The following is a 17,430-nucleotide window of genomic DNA, read 5'->3' as shown; positions in this document are numbered from 1 at the left end:
TTTTCTGTCAATATGCTGTCCCCTATAATTCAACCAGCACAAGTATTTTAATTAATCTCTGACTATACAAAACTTGATTTTAAATGTAAGATAAATATATCTTAACTGGGTGGTTTGGAATGTAATCTAAAGCAGTTAGTTATCAGTGCTCCCGATGTGGCCCCCTTCACATTGGTGAGACCCGTCGTAGATTGTGGGACCGCTTCATTGAGAACCTCTGCTCCATCCTCACAAGCAGAACTTCCTGGCAGCCCATTATTTTAATTCTGATTCCCATTCCAACATATCAGCCCATAGCCTCCTCTTGTGCCACCCTCAGGGTGGAGGAGCAATACCTTATATTCTGTCTGGATAGCCCCAACCGATGGCATGCATTGATCTCTCTTTCTGGTTAAAAGAAATTCCCTCCCACTTCACTCTTCATCTATTCCCCACTCTGTCCTCTTACCTCTTCTCTGCCTGCCTATCACCTCCCCCTGGTGCCCTTCCTCCTTCTGTTTCTCCTATGGTCCATTCTCCTTTCCTATCAGATTCGTTCTTCTCCAGCCCTTGACCTTTCCCACCCATCTGGCTTCACCTATCACCTTCTTGCTATCTTTATTCCCCTTCCTCCACCTTTTTATTCTGGTGTCTTCCCCTTTCCTTTCCAGTCCTGAAGTAGGGGTTTGGCCTGAAACATTGGCTGTTTGTTCATTTCCGTGGATGCTGCCTGACCTGCTGAGTTCATCCAGCGTTTTGTGCGTGTGGATAAAAGCCTTGGTCCGTGGGAAAGTGGTCATGCGAGTGTGGTGCGACAATTAGTTCCTTAAGATTAAGGAAGAGGAACTTTTGCTTCTCTTTGTTTTTCACTGTTCCCTGGTAGAATAGGATAAGTATTTAGATCTTTACTCTTCACCAGAGTTTAATTAGGCTTCAGGTCCCCATGTGGGACTGTCCCATTAATGTTCACCATACAGAATAACAGATGAAAAATGAACATTCTGTATGATTCTCCTACCATCCATCAAAGATTGGCACCCCAGAGAACTGCAAACCTGCTGAACTCAATGTGCAGCTTCCACTCAGTGGCCACTTTATTAGGTACAGCTAAAGAACCCTGTGTGGTCTTCTGCTATGGAGCCCATCTATTTCAAGGTTCGATGTATTGTGCATTCAGAGATGCTCTTCTGCACACCACTGTTGTAACACGTGGCTACTTGAGCTCCTCTCAGCTTGAACTAGTCTGGCCATTTTCCTCTGATCTCTCTCATTAACAAGGCATTTCCACTCACTGAACATCTGCTCACTGGATTTTTTTTTTGTTTTTTTGCACCATTCTCTGCGAACTCTGGAGAGCGTTGTGTATGAAAATCCCAGGAGATGAACAATTTCTGAGATACTCAAACCAGCCCATCTGTCACCAACAGTCATTCCCTATCAAAGTCACTTAGATCGTATTTCTTCCCCTTCCTGGTGTACCTAATAAAGTGGCCACTGAGTGCATGTTGGGATTGCTGCCGAGGACTGACTTGCTCCAATGTTCCATTATTTCCAGATAGTCCACTAAAGTGCTTATCTCACTTCTTCTACGCCTTCTATCTATTTTAAATGTGTTTCTGGGACTGTTAGAGCCTGTGATCTACAACTTGAAGATCGATTGCGTTATCTGGGGCTTTGCTGTCTCGGAGCAGATTCCAGGGGGTGAACAGCCACGAGGCCTGGAAGCTTAGAAACAAGGCTCGAGCCAATGATCAGCTCCACTTTTCACCAATCTCACCGATTAAAGCATCGAGGAAGGTTGAGACATCAAGGCGAGTGAGTGTTCAGTGCCATCTGCCAGCCTCTCTCTCTTTCTGCTGCTGGAGGAGGGTGCCAGTGTGCGACGGTTGCTCGCTCCCTGCTCCCGGGGGAAGGCCCCTGCGTCTGGGTGGTGTCTCTCTCTCTCCCTCTCTCTCTCTCTCTCTCTCTCTCTCTCTCTCTCTCTCTCTCTCTCTCTCTCTCTCCCCCATAATGTTGGAGGATGTTACCGAAGTTCTGGGTCTGCGATTTATGAATTGGCCTGTGGCTTTCTTGGACTCTTTCATTTTGTGTCTTATACTCTATGTTTCCACACGATCTTTCTTGTTTCTGTTTGTGTGACTTGTTTGTAGTTTTTTGCGTGTTGGGGATTTGACCTTCATGATATTTTTTGCGCGTGGGGGTTTTTAATGTTTTTCTTTGAATAGCTACCACAGAAGACAAATCTCTGAGTTATATACTGCATACATACTTTGACAATAAATGTACCTTGAACCTTGAACCTTGGGCTATTTGGAGCCAACTCAAGCACAAATGGAATCCATATGTCTTATTCCAGTAGCAGGCTGTTCATGGCACACATGGACTTGCACACATGTAACGGTGGGAGATCATGGACAAAGTTCCTTTGTGAATAGTTACTCATGCAAAATCTGTTCTAGCACACACAACACTCTGAGTGTTGTGCACATGGGATATCACACACTCAGGGCTTTGTACCATATTGATCAGTAGTGCCTCTTCACCATGTAGAAATGTATATTGGAGAAATTCTAGCCATGAAATTTTTCTTCTTGATGGAAAGCCAGTATACTGGAAAATCCTTAAATCCTACACAAGGACTATTCCTCCTGAATCTCATTGCTTTCTTTTACATGTACTGTATGAAACTCCTTTTTACCAGGCGTCTCTAAAGATGCGGCTCATTAGCCCTCGCTAACAGCCACTGGACTCAGCGGTGAGAAAACCACCTTTCTCAAACTCTGTACGTCTATAGACAATAGGTGCAGGAGTGGGCCATTTGACCCTTCGAGCCAGCACCGCCATTCGCTGTGATCATGGCTGATCATCCACAATCAGTATCCAGTTCCTGCCTAGGGTTAGTATGACTTGGGTCCCTCCAAAACTGGGAAGTTGGGATATTTCAACCACCTGAACCCCGATCTGTGCAAATACTGTGTAAATACTGCCCTCATGTAATTAGCTACCGGAAAGAAATAACACATCGTACACTGCATACAATTATAAAGAACGTATATTTACAAATGTCAACTTTACTAAACAGTTAATAGGAAAAAGAAAGGGAAAAAATTAAAATGGACCCATTACAGTTAACCCTGTCCAAGTGTGCACATAAGTTGGAGCTCATCTTGAAGCTGTCTTTAACCCATGCACTGGACTCATGGTCTATGTGAAAGTACACACCACCTTCCAACTGTCACTCGAAATCCACCTTGACCAAATGGGTCTCCCACAGGAGTGATGGTCCTTCCTCCTTGAAGCCATTCATCTGCACAGAGCACCTTGTGCAACAGGGATGGCATCCTCAGCCACCTTCCCTCCTGTCTTCCCCCAGCTCCCGCTAAAGATACCTCAACCCACGCCAGTGTTGTCTCCAAAACCTCTCAGCCCAGCGTACTCTAGAACCTTCTCCCAATTCCACCATTCTGATTGGCTGACACAACATTCCTAAGTTGAACAACATAGCCCCTTATCTTTAGCTCAAATCCAAACATCTAAAAGCAGAACAGACTGCTCTTACAGAACTGCTAAAATGAAATGCCTACAGCATAGCAGTAAAAATCTTAACCAGGGCATTATATGTATATGAAATGTAATAAGTAAACTTCCAAAATCACTATTTTCTAATTCAGGTAACCAAATGGGAACTGGGAGCAGCAAATTGCATATCTGATTAGTATATAAAAATTGAGTAATGGATAAAGCCTGGCCAATCTTATATTCACACAGCATTCATTTGTGCACTTGGTAGTGAGAAGGTTAGGTGAATTGTGGGTGGGGGGGGTGACATTGTTGTCAGTGAATGTTTTAATTATCATGTTAATGAATGGTGGCAGATGTTTGTTACATGAGTATATGTAGGGGAAGTACAATGACCTGCGCCATGTAATAGTAGGTTATATCCATTGGGTAACACTGAGTTATATCACCTGAAATACAAGGGGAACGCTATGTCATTGTGATCCGGTGCTATTCATGGAATATAAAATCAGAGTTCCCTAACCACCAATACTGCACAAGGGGAATTTGTCAGGACAAGGAACGTCCCATCCAAACCCACCTCCTTCCCTTCGTTGATGTTTTAATGCCACTCTTTGATTTCTCCACAAGCCCCTCCTCAAAATTCCCCTTGACCTTCTGTCATAACTTCTTGATCCTTCACAATCATCTCCTCAGACATCCTTCCAAGATCGTCTCTTCAGCATCTGCTCCTCATATTCTGATGTCAATTGTTTCCATAAGAGCACCCACATCTTTCCCCAAACACGTCTCGCCACCTAATTACCTCTTTGGGACCTCAGAAGTCTTCTCTCTCCCCATGACAACCTTTACAGACATTTCCTTGGGTATTCCAGTTATATTCCCAGCAACTAATAACCCCTCTATTATCATTCATTTCTTTGCCCTTCCTTTTCCCTCCAAATCCGCTAAGCTGACAGTCCTCACTCCAAATACCCCCTCCAATCTTCACTATCAATCATCTATGTTCATTCAATCTATTGTCCAACAGATTTGCTCCACAAATTTCCATCCTCTGCAAGTAGTCTGGAAAAGCCTGGTACCAGGAACGGTGTTAAGAGCCCACCCTATATATCCAATTATAACATAATCAGGAAATATCCAATGCCAAACGATACCTGGAAAACAGCTGTCACAGTGAAAGGAGCATTGACGTGATACATGATTCTCTTTCCAAAGTGTTGTCTAACCTGCTGAATACACTCAGTATTCTCTCTTTTTCGTTTTTGCACCCAGTTATGGAAGATACTTTTACTCCTACCTGGTAGGTTAATGCAAGAAAGAACCAAGTTGAAAATAGGAGTAATAGAAATGTTCCTACATGTTCATGGTCTCTATAAAATTACATTGATTCAAAGCAGACATAAACCTGCTCGCTTTAGAGGAGCAGAGAACTAACATCAATGACTCATGAGAAAATTAGTGAGCTCTATTCCTTACTGTTTAGTGGCAGCATGGCATTATAGGTAGATCTCCACTGAGGAAGCTGTTTGTAGACTCCTTTATGCTCCTTCACTTGCTCCATTAAAAGAATAGAACGTAAAAAGTGAATATGCATTTCTCTTGGCAAGTGAGAAAAGCCCAGCCACCTGATTCAATAATCTGCTGGAGGAACTCAACAGGTCCAAAGAATAGTTCATATTTTGGGTCAAAGTTACCCAGCATCAGGACTGAGTCTGTGGAGGGAAGAAGGCGGAAGGGGAGAAGGGGAAGGGAAGGGAAGGTTGTGAGATAGGGATCACTGAGGATGGGTGAAGGATGATGGGCAGATCCCTCACGACCATCCATGGGCCTAAACAGCCCTCCTACGAGAAGCAAGGATTCACATGCCCCTGCTCCAGCCTTGTTTATAGCATTTGCTTCTTCCCTTGTGGTTTCCTCCACATCAGCCAGACCAAGCATATACTAGGCGATCAATCTGAAAAGTGGCAGTACTCTGTCTCCAGTGGCCACTCCAAACTCCCAGATGCATGCCTTTTCAACTCCACTTCCTGTTCCTAAACCCAACTCACCTGTCTTTCCTCTTTCTTCCCCACAACCAGGGTGAGGCCCAATGCAGACTAGAGGAATGACACTACATATCCCACCTCACGTTCCAGTCTATATCCCAATGCTGTAGACATTGAATTTTCCAATGTCAGGAAATGATTCCCTCCTGTGTTTACCCCCTTCCCCTCTCCTTCCAGTCTACCTCCAGATCTTCCTTTTTGTCCCCTTTCCCATTTCCTCTCAGGCTCCCCATCATCCCCATATCCCCCTGTTCCACCCATTTCTTACCCTCATATTTTATGCACTGGATTTCTTTCTAACCTATCTGGTTTCATCTGCTCTTCACCTCTGCCCTAATGGTTCCTATTATCACCTTGCGTACTGCGAGCCCTTTGCATTCCTTCTTATCATGGGGCGGCAGCTGTCTCTACCTCCTCCCTCCTCTCTCCCACCTGTCTCCATCTGCTGTTTTGCTGTTGGCTCCACTTCCTCATCCACCTACCTTTGATTCCCAACTTCACCCTTCCCTCCCTTGTCGAGCACCCTCTGCCCCATCATTCTTCACCCCTCCTCAGTCCACCATTCACTGACAGGCCCCAGTCTCACAACTCCCCCTTTCCTCATTAGACTGGCTCTCTTCACTCTCCATACTCAATCCTGATGCAGGATTTCAACCTGAAATGCTGCCATTTCCTTCCCAGCAAACCTTCCCCAACGCACCCTCCTCCGCACAACCTAAAGCTATTTAACCAGCCAGGTTCCTGTTCATTGCTCTAGGTTCTAATATCTGCAGACTCTGTCTCTAGTTATACAACCTGCATGAATTATATTTGAGTAATTCATAAATAAATAGACTAACTTCAGTGTTTACTTCACAGAAGTATATAACTTAAAGTGACAGGCACCCAACTTACCATGTATGTATAAACCTGAATTTAAGAACAGATTCAAACCCAGTTCCTCAGCAAGATGTTAGTGTTTTTTTTACCTATTTCAGCTGGAAGCTCCTTGATACAATTCCGGGATAAATCCATTACAATCAGATCCTGGAACATGATAATGAATGATGGAATGATTTCTATGCTTGTTTTCTTAATATGCCACTCTCTGAGATAAGTCTTCTCCGTTAAGGAATCAGGAAGCTCCTGCCATAGGTACATAAGGTACAATCACATCAGAAAGTAAACTACCTCTGAACTGTCTAGCAATGATTTGGATGCAATTGGTTCATTTCCTTGAAGCAGTTTGATGTGCTAATTGTGTGGAATAGCCAGCCCCATAAATGACAGCTATGTCTGTTCATAATTCTCCAGTAAGTAGCCTTATTTCTTAAAGGGTGCATTATGTTAACATTTATAAAATATCAAAAATATTTTATGATATTTTTAACTCCTTAAATTTGAATATTTCCCCTAACTCCCAATTAATGTTAAACGGCTACATTCTCACTACAGTCTCCCTAATGTTGCACCTTCAATAATTTGTTCTCTTTACCTGAGCCAATGAAAGCAAGGGATATATTCTAATCATTTCAGTAAACTGTGAAGCCAAGTAAGAATGCAAGTACAGTTAATTGCTGAATTGACATTGATGCAATAACTCCATGTGGTTCAGCTAAATGTCTGGACGTTATCTACAACATCATAGCTCCTGCACCTATGTCTGCCTACAGGGCACTTTCTCTGTGGCTGTGTCAGTATATTCTGTATTTTACTATTGTTTTTCTCGTTGTACTCATGACAATTAATTGATGTGCCTATATTGGAATGATCAGCCTGGATGTCACACAAAACAAAGTTTTTCACTGTATTTCAGTACGAGACAATAATAAACCATTGGCCAGTTACCGTTACCGTCTGATTATGGTTCAAAGCATCATCACTGGAATTCAGAAGAATGAGAGGGGATCTAATTGAAGCCTTTTGAATGTTGAAAGACCTTGACAGAGTAGATTTGGAAAGGATGTTTCCTATGGTGAACAGGTCTAAGACCAGAAGACACATCCTCAGAATAGAGGGATCTCCATTTAGAATGGAAATCAGGAGGAATTTCTTTAGACAGAGGGTGATGAATCTGTGGAATTCGCTGCCACAGGTGGCTGTGGAGGCCAAATCATTAAGTATATTTAAGGGCGAGGTTGATAGATTCTTGATTAGTCAGGACGTGAAGAATATGGGGAGAAGTGGGGGTGGGGATTGGGGCTGAGAGGGAAATGATTCTGCCATGATGAAATGGTGGAGCAGACCCAATGGGCCAGATGGCCTAATTATGCTCCTATATCTTATGGCCTTATGGTCTTACTATCCAACACAGTCAAAATGTGGCATCAACAATATTAAGACAGAACAGACCCTCTACTCAGATGGCATATGTAGAAACTTTGCCTAACAGATTACAGATGCTGTGGTACAAATTTCTTATTTTTTGAAAAGTGTGCATATATAGTCATATGTTAAAGGAAAAATTATGCGGCCAATATATATTAAACAGTGGATTCTGTTTACCCAGATTATTGGAGTTGCCTTAATCCTGATTTAACTTGGAACTTCTTTTGACTATTCTATTGCATCCCATATCAGTAGCTGGATACAGAAATAAATCAATCCACTGTTCAATAGGAAGTAAATTCTGTTTAACACAAACCTTCCATTCCATTCCTTGCAGTTCAAAAATAAATCTTTTGTCCTTTGTTATGGTGTTTGTTGTCAAGTCCAGAAAATTTAGGAGCTGAGTGTTCTTTCCAAGTTTGCTTTTTAAGTGTTGCATTTGAACGTGCATTTCACCATTCTTTCCATCTTTACCCCGCTCAATGTAATTCTTAATGGCTCTTCTTCTACATTCAAGTCTCTGTGTCCATTCCTCATTGATCCTTAAATAAGAGATAATCAAATGAAATTGAGTCTTGTATTATTTATATGAATTAGTGCAAATTTTAAGGCTTAATTACAGATGTGTGACTGTTGGCAAATTAGTTCTGATGTGGCATATGTGTACACACATAGTACAAGTTGTACTGCTGCCACATTGATCATAAATAACAGAAAAATGACTATCTTTTGATCCTGCCACAAGCTCCATTCCCTTCACCTCTCCGCCTATTAGAGCCTGCATTGTAACAAAACAGGTATAATTTTAGTCATCCTGTAACAGGAAAGTCATCATTTAACTGGAAAGAATGCAAAGATTGACAAGGATGCTGCCAGGACTTGAGGGTCTAGGTTATAGACAGAGGTTGAGCTGCCAAGGACTTTATTCATTGGAACATAGGAGGTTGAGGGGTGACCTTGAAGAGGTCACCAGGGGTATAGATAGAGCTAACATACATAGCCTTTTTTTGTCCAGGAAGGTGAACTAAAAACTAGAGAACATAAACTTAAGGTGAGAGGTGAAATACTTTAAAGGGATCTAAGGAGCAACTTCTTCACACAGAGGATGGTACATATATGAGATCATGAGACATAGGAGCAGAATTAGGCCACTTGGCCCATTGAGGCTGCTCTGCCATTCAATCATGGCCGACCCTTTTTTCTCCTCCTCAGCCCCACTTCCTGGCCTTCTCCCCGTAACCTTTGATGCTGCATCCGATCAAGAACCTATCAAGCTCTGCCTTAAATACACGCAACGACCCGACCTCCACAGCTGTCTGTGGTAATAAAAAAAAATCCAGAAATTCACCACCTTCTGGCTAAAGAAATGTCTCTGCATCTCTGTTTTAAATGGACGCCCCTCTATCCTGAGGCTGTGCCCTCTTGTCCTAGACTCCCCCACCATGGGAAACATCCTTTCCACATCTATTCTGTCTAGGCCTTTCAACATTCGAAAGGTTTCAATAAGATCCCCCTATATGTACATAACATCTAAAAGACACTTGGATAAGTACTTAGATCGGAGTAGTTTATAGGGATACAGTATTTAGCAAATATGGGCAGATCTAGCTTGGTGGGGACCATGGTTGCCATGGAAGAGTTGGGCCTAAGCCTATTTTCATGTTGTGTCACTCTGACGCTATAACCTTATGAATGATGACAGGCCAATTGTACATCATGAGCTCTGTTTCCATTTTCGGGATCTAATCAAAATAGTTCCTCTGTCTAAGATATGTTAATGAAAGCTCCATAGCGTCATAATTCAACAAATGCCTTTAATCTGTAAGTGAATAGCTTTAAACATTTAAACATTAATCCTTTCAAACTTCCATCAGTGAGAGATTAAAATAAGATACTCAGTGAGTCGAACAGCACCTGTGGAGGAAAAGGGGATAGTCGAAATTTCAAATCAAGACCCCCACTGAGGACTGAGAGTGTAGGGGGAGGCAGGAGCTGGCAAGCAATAGATAGATCCAATTGAGGAAGGGTGATAGGCAGGTGGAACCATTTGTTGGAGGTAAGGGTAGAGATGACGATGGGAGGTGATTACTTGAGATAGCAAAGGGCCATAGATTATGGAATCTGATAAGAAAGGAAGTTGATGAATGGAAGCAGATAAGGGAGAGATGCTGGGTAAATAGAAACAGTAACAGGGGGCTGAATGTGAGCATAGGGGACCAAGTAGGTAGTGTGTATGTGTGATAGACAGATGAACCCAGATAGTGGGGGGGTAGGAGGTAGGGATATGGAAAGAAGACATTATGAAAGGATGGGTGGATCAGGAGAGAGAAAGGAACAGAGGAGTATGGGTTACTTGAATTTGGACTATTCAATGTTCGTGCCATTGGATTTAGACTATCCATGTAGAATAAGGTGGTGTTCTCCTAGTTCAAGTTGGCCTTGACCTGGCACTGGAAGAGGCCAGAGACTTATGGATTAATGTGAGAATGGGGAGGGGAACTGTAATGGCTAGCAATTGGGAGCCTCTGTGGATTGAGCACAGATGTTCAACCAAGATGTTGCCCAGTCTGTGCTAGGTCTCGACAATGTGGAGGGGGCCATATCAGAAACACTGAATAAAACTGAACAGATTGGAGGAGGTACATCTGCCTCATCTGGAAAGGCTGTTTAGGTCCCTGAAAGGTGGTGATGATGGGGTTGTACCTGCCTTGGTTGCAGAGGAAAGTGCCAGAGGACAGAGAGAGATGGGTAGAGAGGGATGAATGAAGCAGGGAGTAACTGAGGGAGTCATCTGTGCTTAAAGCAGAAATGGGCAGGGAAAGAAAGAGAAACAGAAAATATGTTTTTAGTTACAATGCAGATCATGACCATGTTACTATTGAATTGATTTTAATAAAGAATTTGAACATTGTTTAAAGAGCAATACAGTACAGTTTACTTTAACGTAAACCACCAAAGGAACTTACTTCACTAATGCACTTCTCTCCTGCCTTTCCCTCTCTTTTTTTTGCCGCTCTTTATGTTTTTTTATTCTTCCTTCCCAAACACATCTTACAGAAGACAGGTCAAAAACAACTATAACAGGAGCCATTGTGGAGTCTTCCAATTGTTGCTGTACACTCTGCAGTTAGAATAATACAAAAAGGATTGAACAATTCGGATTCAAACGCAAGTGAGCAATCAGGAGCAAGGTCCTTCCATGAACATGATTAAACATATTTATGACAAAAACATACTCTGCTGAAGTGGTCACTTTAGCTTCTTAGAATTTGTATTTTTAAAAACTCTCCTTTCTTCTCTGATTTTTCTACTCCATACTGGTATTTACCCTAAAGCAGTCTTGCCATTTGGAGTATCTGCCAATCTTGCATTACCCGATGCGCACTAAAGTTCATGACCTGGTGAGTCTTGCTTAGCTTGACCACAGAGACCTTAAGTCATGATCTGATTCCTATTGCAAGTTTAGTTCAATATGAATCAGAAATCATTCCAACAATGTTACACCTGTAAAGTAAATTCACTCTAAGACAATCAATTTCTGGACTCTTCAAGTCAAAATATCAACATTGACAAATAGGTCTTATAAAGTACTGCAAAAGTTTTATATTCACCATAGGCTCTCAAACTTTTTCTTGTATTATATCCTAAGGATTAGAGTTTTATACCTGAAGAATATTGAGAGATTTGGGCTCAACATGTGTTCAAAACTGTTTTGATTATTTTACAAGTTTTTGTAATGCACATTTACATTATAACAAGCATTTTACCTTCAGAGAACGATCAGGTAAGATATGGTTATGGGCATTTGTTAGACTGATTTGCATTTAAAAATTGTTTTGTACTTTTAAAGTGGTAATCACTGAAATAAAACTACGAATTACTGGAAATACTCAGCAGGTCAGGCCACTTCTGTGGGAATAGACGCAAAGTTAGATTTTTCAGGTTAAATAATAGCTTTATCGTTGTCCACCTTGAGTCATGCTCTCTTTGTACTATCCCAGGGTACATAGCCATATATGATCATTCACATCAGTAGAGCTGTCTTTGTAAGTTCAAGCCTGAGTCCAGACTGTGTACAGTTCTGGTCACCACGCTAATGGGAGAGCATAGAGTCACACAGTAGAGACTCAACATCCTAGGATAGTATGTTTCAGAAAAGAAACTGCATAGGCTGAACTTGGTAGAGGAGGCAGAGGGGGGATCTGATGAAGGTGAAGTATACAAACTTGAATTGCCAAAGCATACTCCGGATCAAGTGGCAGTAAATGGCATTTACTGTACATAGATAGGTACCTGCTGGTTGGCAGGAAATGGGATTTACTGTATATAGATAGGTACTTGCTGACTGGCAGTAAATGGGGTTTACTGTATATAGATAGGTACCTGCTGGTTGGCAGTAAATGAGATTTACTGTATATAGATAGGTACTTGCTGGTTGGCAGAAAATGAGATTTACTGTATATAGATAGGTACTTGCTGGTTGGCAGTAAATGGGGTTTATTGTATATAGGTAGGTATCTGCTGGTTGGTATGGTCATCATGGGTTGAGGAACCTATTTCTTTTTAGTATCTGTACGCTACGTTGACTTTGGAACATACAAATGTTACAACAAAACTGCAGTTTCTCAACTCTTTTTCACTATTAAAGTAAATTATGGACCATCTGTGTCTCAACTACATTTGCTCCAGATCTCCAATGCCCTCAAGCTCAGAAATGAAAGCTTCAGTTGAGCCATTTATGAGGGGGAAAAAATCAGTTTTCTACTCCTCTATTTGTGATGAATTTCTTCCTTGTTCTCTCACAAATGGGCTAAATTTATGATTATCCCTCCTTATTCTGGATTCATTCAAAATAGGGTAAAATCCTCAGTATCTAAAACAGAGGCTCCTAATCTGGGGTCCATGGACCCCACAGTTAACAGTAGGGGTCCTGGCAAAAAAAAAGGTTGGGAACCCCAGATCTAAAATTAAAAACAGAAAATGCTCAGCAGTTCAGTCTTCTGTGGAGATCGATATATGTTCAATGTAATAGAACCGTGACAATTCAAATATCAAAAATATGGTTTAAGTTGTAGAGAAGAAGGGCTGGAGAGAACAAGGGAGATATGTATGGTGGTGGTGGGGGGAAATCAAGGGAGTCTAAATGACACAAATGACTGGGAGGTGTCAATGAAGGGTTTCAATCACAGGTGGACAATGCCTAGAGGAGATTTAAGCAGAAGGAGGTGAATGAAAACAGAGGAAGCAGGAGAAAGTAATGATGAAACTGCAAGATACAAACTTGGGAAAGCAAAACACTTTGTATGCTGTAGACTTGAAATTTAAAGAACATACCAAGAAACATCTACAGGGTAAGAGAAAGAAAAACAGAAGACATTTCAGGTCATTGACCAAACACTAGGACTTCCCACATTGTAAAGGCTGGACTCCTGAAATGATCAATTTCATGTTAAGTTCTGAGGATTCAAATGTGTCTAGTCAAATGATGCCGTTCCTCAGGCTTACAGCTAATCTATTGAACAGTGTGAATGTCAAAGACAGAGAGGAGAGAATGGGAATGTGATGGAGAATTAAAGTGATAGGCAACTGGAAGCTCAGGGTCCTTGCAGACTGAATGGAAAAATTCTGCAAAACAGTCACCAAAAACTGTGTTTGACCCTTCCAATAACAACCAGTGAAAACATACTAAGCTGCTTCATCTGATAGAATTCCCATAACTCAGTCCTTCCTAATTTGTGACCAAATTGTTATTCCCAAGCCACAACATCTAAATTTGAATTTACAAAATTGTGTAATATTTAGAGATACAGCATAGTAACAGGTCTTTCCTTCCGGCCCATTGAGCCAGCACCGCCTGTTACACCCGTGTGACCAATTAACCTACTCACCCAAACATCTTTGGAATGTCGGAGGAAAGCAGAACACCCAGAGGAAACACACACCATCATGGGGACAACACACACACTTCTTGCAGAGAGTAGTGGAATTAAACCTAGGTTGTTGGCACTGTAATAGATTTTAATAACTGCTATGCTATTGTGCCAACCTGATACATTAGTGTAGTTTGGGGGATATTAATCTGCAGCTCTTCACTTGGACTTTCCTGGAGAAAGTAGATGTAAAATATCCAAGGAACTTTTCAGAAAGAAGGGAGGTCTCCTAATCAGTGATGGTTCATCGACCACCCACATCACGTCTGTTGTAAGATCTTTAATAGTCAAAATCACTGAAGCATGTGGTTGTGTTGGCACTGCACTAATTAGTACATTTACATGGAGCGCAGCCAAAGAAAGCAGCACCCATCATTAAAAAACATCCAAGCCGTGCCCTCTTCATGCTACTGGTATTGAGCAGGAGGTTACAGAAGCCTTAGGTCTTACACCACTTGGTTCAGCAACTGTTATTACCCTACAACCATCTGCCTCCTGAACTGGCATGGACAAGACCATAAGACATGGGAGCAGAAGTAGGCCAGTTGGTCCATTGAGTCTGCTCCACCATTCCATCGTCGCTGATTTACTACCCTCTCAACCCTATTTTCCTCTCTTCTCACTATAACCTTTGACACATTCAAGGCACCTTTGACTCAGTCAAGAGCTTGTCAACCTCCACTTTAAATATTCACAGCCCTCCATGGCAAAGAAATGCATAGGTTCGCCACCCCCTGTCTAAAGAACTTCCTCCTCATCTCTGCTCTAAAGGGACGTACTTCTATTCTGAGGTTGTGCCCACTGGTCCTAGACACCTCACTATAGGAAACATCCTCTCCACATCCACTCTATCTAGGCCTCCCCCCTCATTCTTTTGAACTTGAGCAAGTGTTGGCCTGGAGCCACTAAATACTCCTCATATGTTAACCCTTTCATTCATCATTCTAGTAAGCCTCCTCTGAACCCACTCCAATGCCAGCAAATCCTTTCTTAGAATGGAGACCCAAAACTGTTCACCATATTCCAAGTGCATTCTGACCAATACCTCATAAAGCCTCAACATTATACCTTTGCTTTTATATGCTAGTCCTCTTGAAATGATTGCTAGCATTGCATTTGCCTTCCTTATTATCGAGTCAACCTGGGAGCTAACATTTGTGGATTCCTGCACTAGGTCTACAAGCCCCTTTGAACCTCTGATTTCTGAATTTTCTCCCCATTTAGAAAAAAAGTCTATCCCTTTATTCCTTCTACCAAAGTGCATGACCATACACTTCCCTATACTGTATTCCATCAGCCGCTTCTGTACCCATTCTCCTAATCTGTCCAAGTCCTTCTGCTCCCTCCACCTACCTTTGTATCATTCTCAAACTTGATCACTAAGCCATCAATTCTATCATCCTGGTCAATGACATCTGATGTGAAAAGAAGCGGTCCCAACACCAAACCCTGGACAACACTACTATTCACCAGCCGCCAACCAGAGAAGGACCACTTTATTCCCACTCTTTGCTCCCTGCCGGTCAGCCAATCTTCTATCCATGATAACCTCCTTCACCGCTACTTTGAACTGATTCTGCCAACTATAGACTCATTTTCACGGATTCTTGACAACCCATTCTCAGTAAAAAAAACTATTTACAGTTTGTCTTCTTTTGGTTGTTTTTCAATTTTGTCTGTTACTGTATAGCTTTTTCATATAATTCTGTAGTATTTCTTTTTCCTTGCAAGAAAATTAATCTCAAGGTGCTATATGATAACATATACAGTACATTCTTTGGTAATAAATTCACTTTGAACTTTGAACTCTGAACTATGTAAGGTCAATAATACTTAATAGTAAATCATTTTCTTAGAGATGCATGATTTAAATTAAGATAAAAATCAGGATATTTAATGTTTCTCTTTCAAGTAAAACTGTTAACATTTGATAGAATATTTCTACAATTAACTTTCCAGCTGTAACTCAATCCCAAGGTTAATACTCTTCTGTGAATGTCAGCTCGTCAGATGGCAGTTCATTTGCAGGCTGACCTCACGAAGATGGAATGGACAGAAACACCAGTGCCTTGGCCAAATGTTTCTGCTCAGAGTTCTGGCTTGGTCATCTTCATGTAGCTGATGCCTGAGCAGGAAAGATCCATTCTGAACCTTGGATCTTTGCTGAATATGATGAACTGAGTTGGATCGGCATTGCTGTTAATCTGGGTAATCTGGATTACAAAAATTAAGGCTGGCTAGATTTGCTGAGGAGTTAGCTCTGAGCTGCTAACCAGCATGAATTTGTGTGAACGGGGGCTCTGAACCGGATCAACCAAACAGTTTCATCTCTGTAAATGTATGCAAGTTGTTGATGGTCACCATCTCACCTTCACTATTATAACCATGATGATTTGAACAGATATCTGAATGGAGTTAACAAGAAATTAATCCTTTCAGAGGAGGATGTAATATCGCCAAGAAAACATAAACAAGTTTTTGAATGAAAAGTTGGTACACATTTTTTTAAAATTAGAGTTTGTATGGATTTGTTTCAAAGTGATAGCATATCTTAGGGGTTAGAGAAGACGCAAGTGACAAAGCAAAAAAAATGTTTAAATTTACGGCACATGGAGATCACTCATGGAGATACAGCCTTGCAACTGAAGGTCCGGATTTGATTTTTCACCAGTGCTAAATTATTCAACTCTGCTATAATTGTTCTCAATTGGTCTTCGACGTAACTTTTTGCAAGGCAAACATATTAACTAATTTTTTTTTAATTCTCATTCAACAAAGGGGCTTCACCTCAAAACAAATTTAAACTAGTTCTCTATTTCATTTTTCGAGTGAATATAGAAACACAGAAATGTAGAAAACCTACAGCACAATACAGGCCGTTTGGCCCACAATGCTGTGCAGAACATGTGCTTAATTTAGAAATTACCTTCGGAAGCAGGAAATATCCCTGTTGCCGCTCAACGTATGATGGCCTTTTCGACTTTATTGGCTAGGAGAGCCATTTTATTGAAGTGGAAGGATTCTAATCCACCTACAGTCTTTTATTGGGTTTCATCCATTATGTCCTCTTTCAGTTTAGAGAAAATAAGAAGTCAAGCATTTGATACGTCCTTTAAATTTGAGCAAATCTGGTGACCTTTTATTCAATATTTTCATTTAATTTGATGTAGAACTCTTCCATTTTTTTTGAAGTTTTAGATTTGATCAGAAAGTCTTTTTTTTTTGGTCGTATCCTCAGAATGGACTGCCCAGTCCCTTTTGTTTTGTTTTTTTTTGTATAGTGTAGTGGTTTTTTTTCTTCATTTAAAATTCAAAGATTTTTCTTTCCTCTTCATGAACTGATAAGAGGAAAATTGTTGTTTTCTTTTTTATTATATATTATATACTAGTTTAACACTATGTCTGATGTTGATAATGTCTATCTCAATCTCTGTTTGTATTGTTATTGATATATATATTTGAGATAATTCTCCTCTTGTTTGTATTTATGTTCCTTTTAAATCAATAAAAAGATTAATAAAGAAAGAAAGAAAGAAAGAAATTACCTTGGGTTACCCATAGCTCTCTATTTTTCTAAGCTCCATGTACCTATCCAGGAGTCTCTTAAAAGACCCTATTGTATCTGACTCCACCACCATCGCCAGCAA

At 41.1% G+C, this 17,430-nt stretch overlaps 1 protein-coding gene across 3 annotated transcripts in view; it reads right to left on the bottom strand.

Annotated features, from left to right (window-relative positions):
• The window catches only part of lrrc2 (leucine rich repeat containing 2), a 58,034-nt gene that overhangs the window by 31,984 nt on the left and 8,620 nt on the right, over window positions 1–17,430 (bottom strand). For all 3 annotated transcript variants that reach the window (XR_011889540.1, XM_072281657.1, XM_072281658.1), the window contains exons 2-4: window positions 10,820–10,974; window positions 8,170–8,395; window positions 6,515–6,671 (exon numbers count right to left, since the gene is read on the bottom strand). Coding sequence is in view for 2 of the 3 variants with exons in the window: in XM_072281657.1 (XP_072137758.1) it covers window positions 6,515–6,671; window positions 8,170–8,395; window positions 10,820–10,944 (508 nt within the window). In the remaining variant the exon portion in view is untranslated. The remainder of the gene's footprint in view (window positions 1–6,514; window positions 6,672–8,169; window positions 8,396–10,819; window positions 10,975–17,430) is intronic.

The sequence above is a fragment of the Mobula birostris genome, chromosome 17 (genome assembly GCF_030028105.1).
Source record: "Mobula birostris isolate sMobBir1 chromosome 17, sMobBir1.hap1, whole genome shotgun sequence".
Taxonomy (NCBI): domain Eukaryota; kingdom Metazoa; phylum Chordata; class Chondrichthyes; order Myliobatiformes; family Myliobatidae; genus Mobula; species Mobula birostris.
This window is presented reverse-complemented; position numbering and strand designations above follow the sequence as displayed.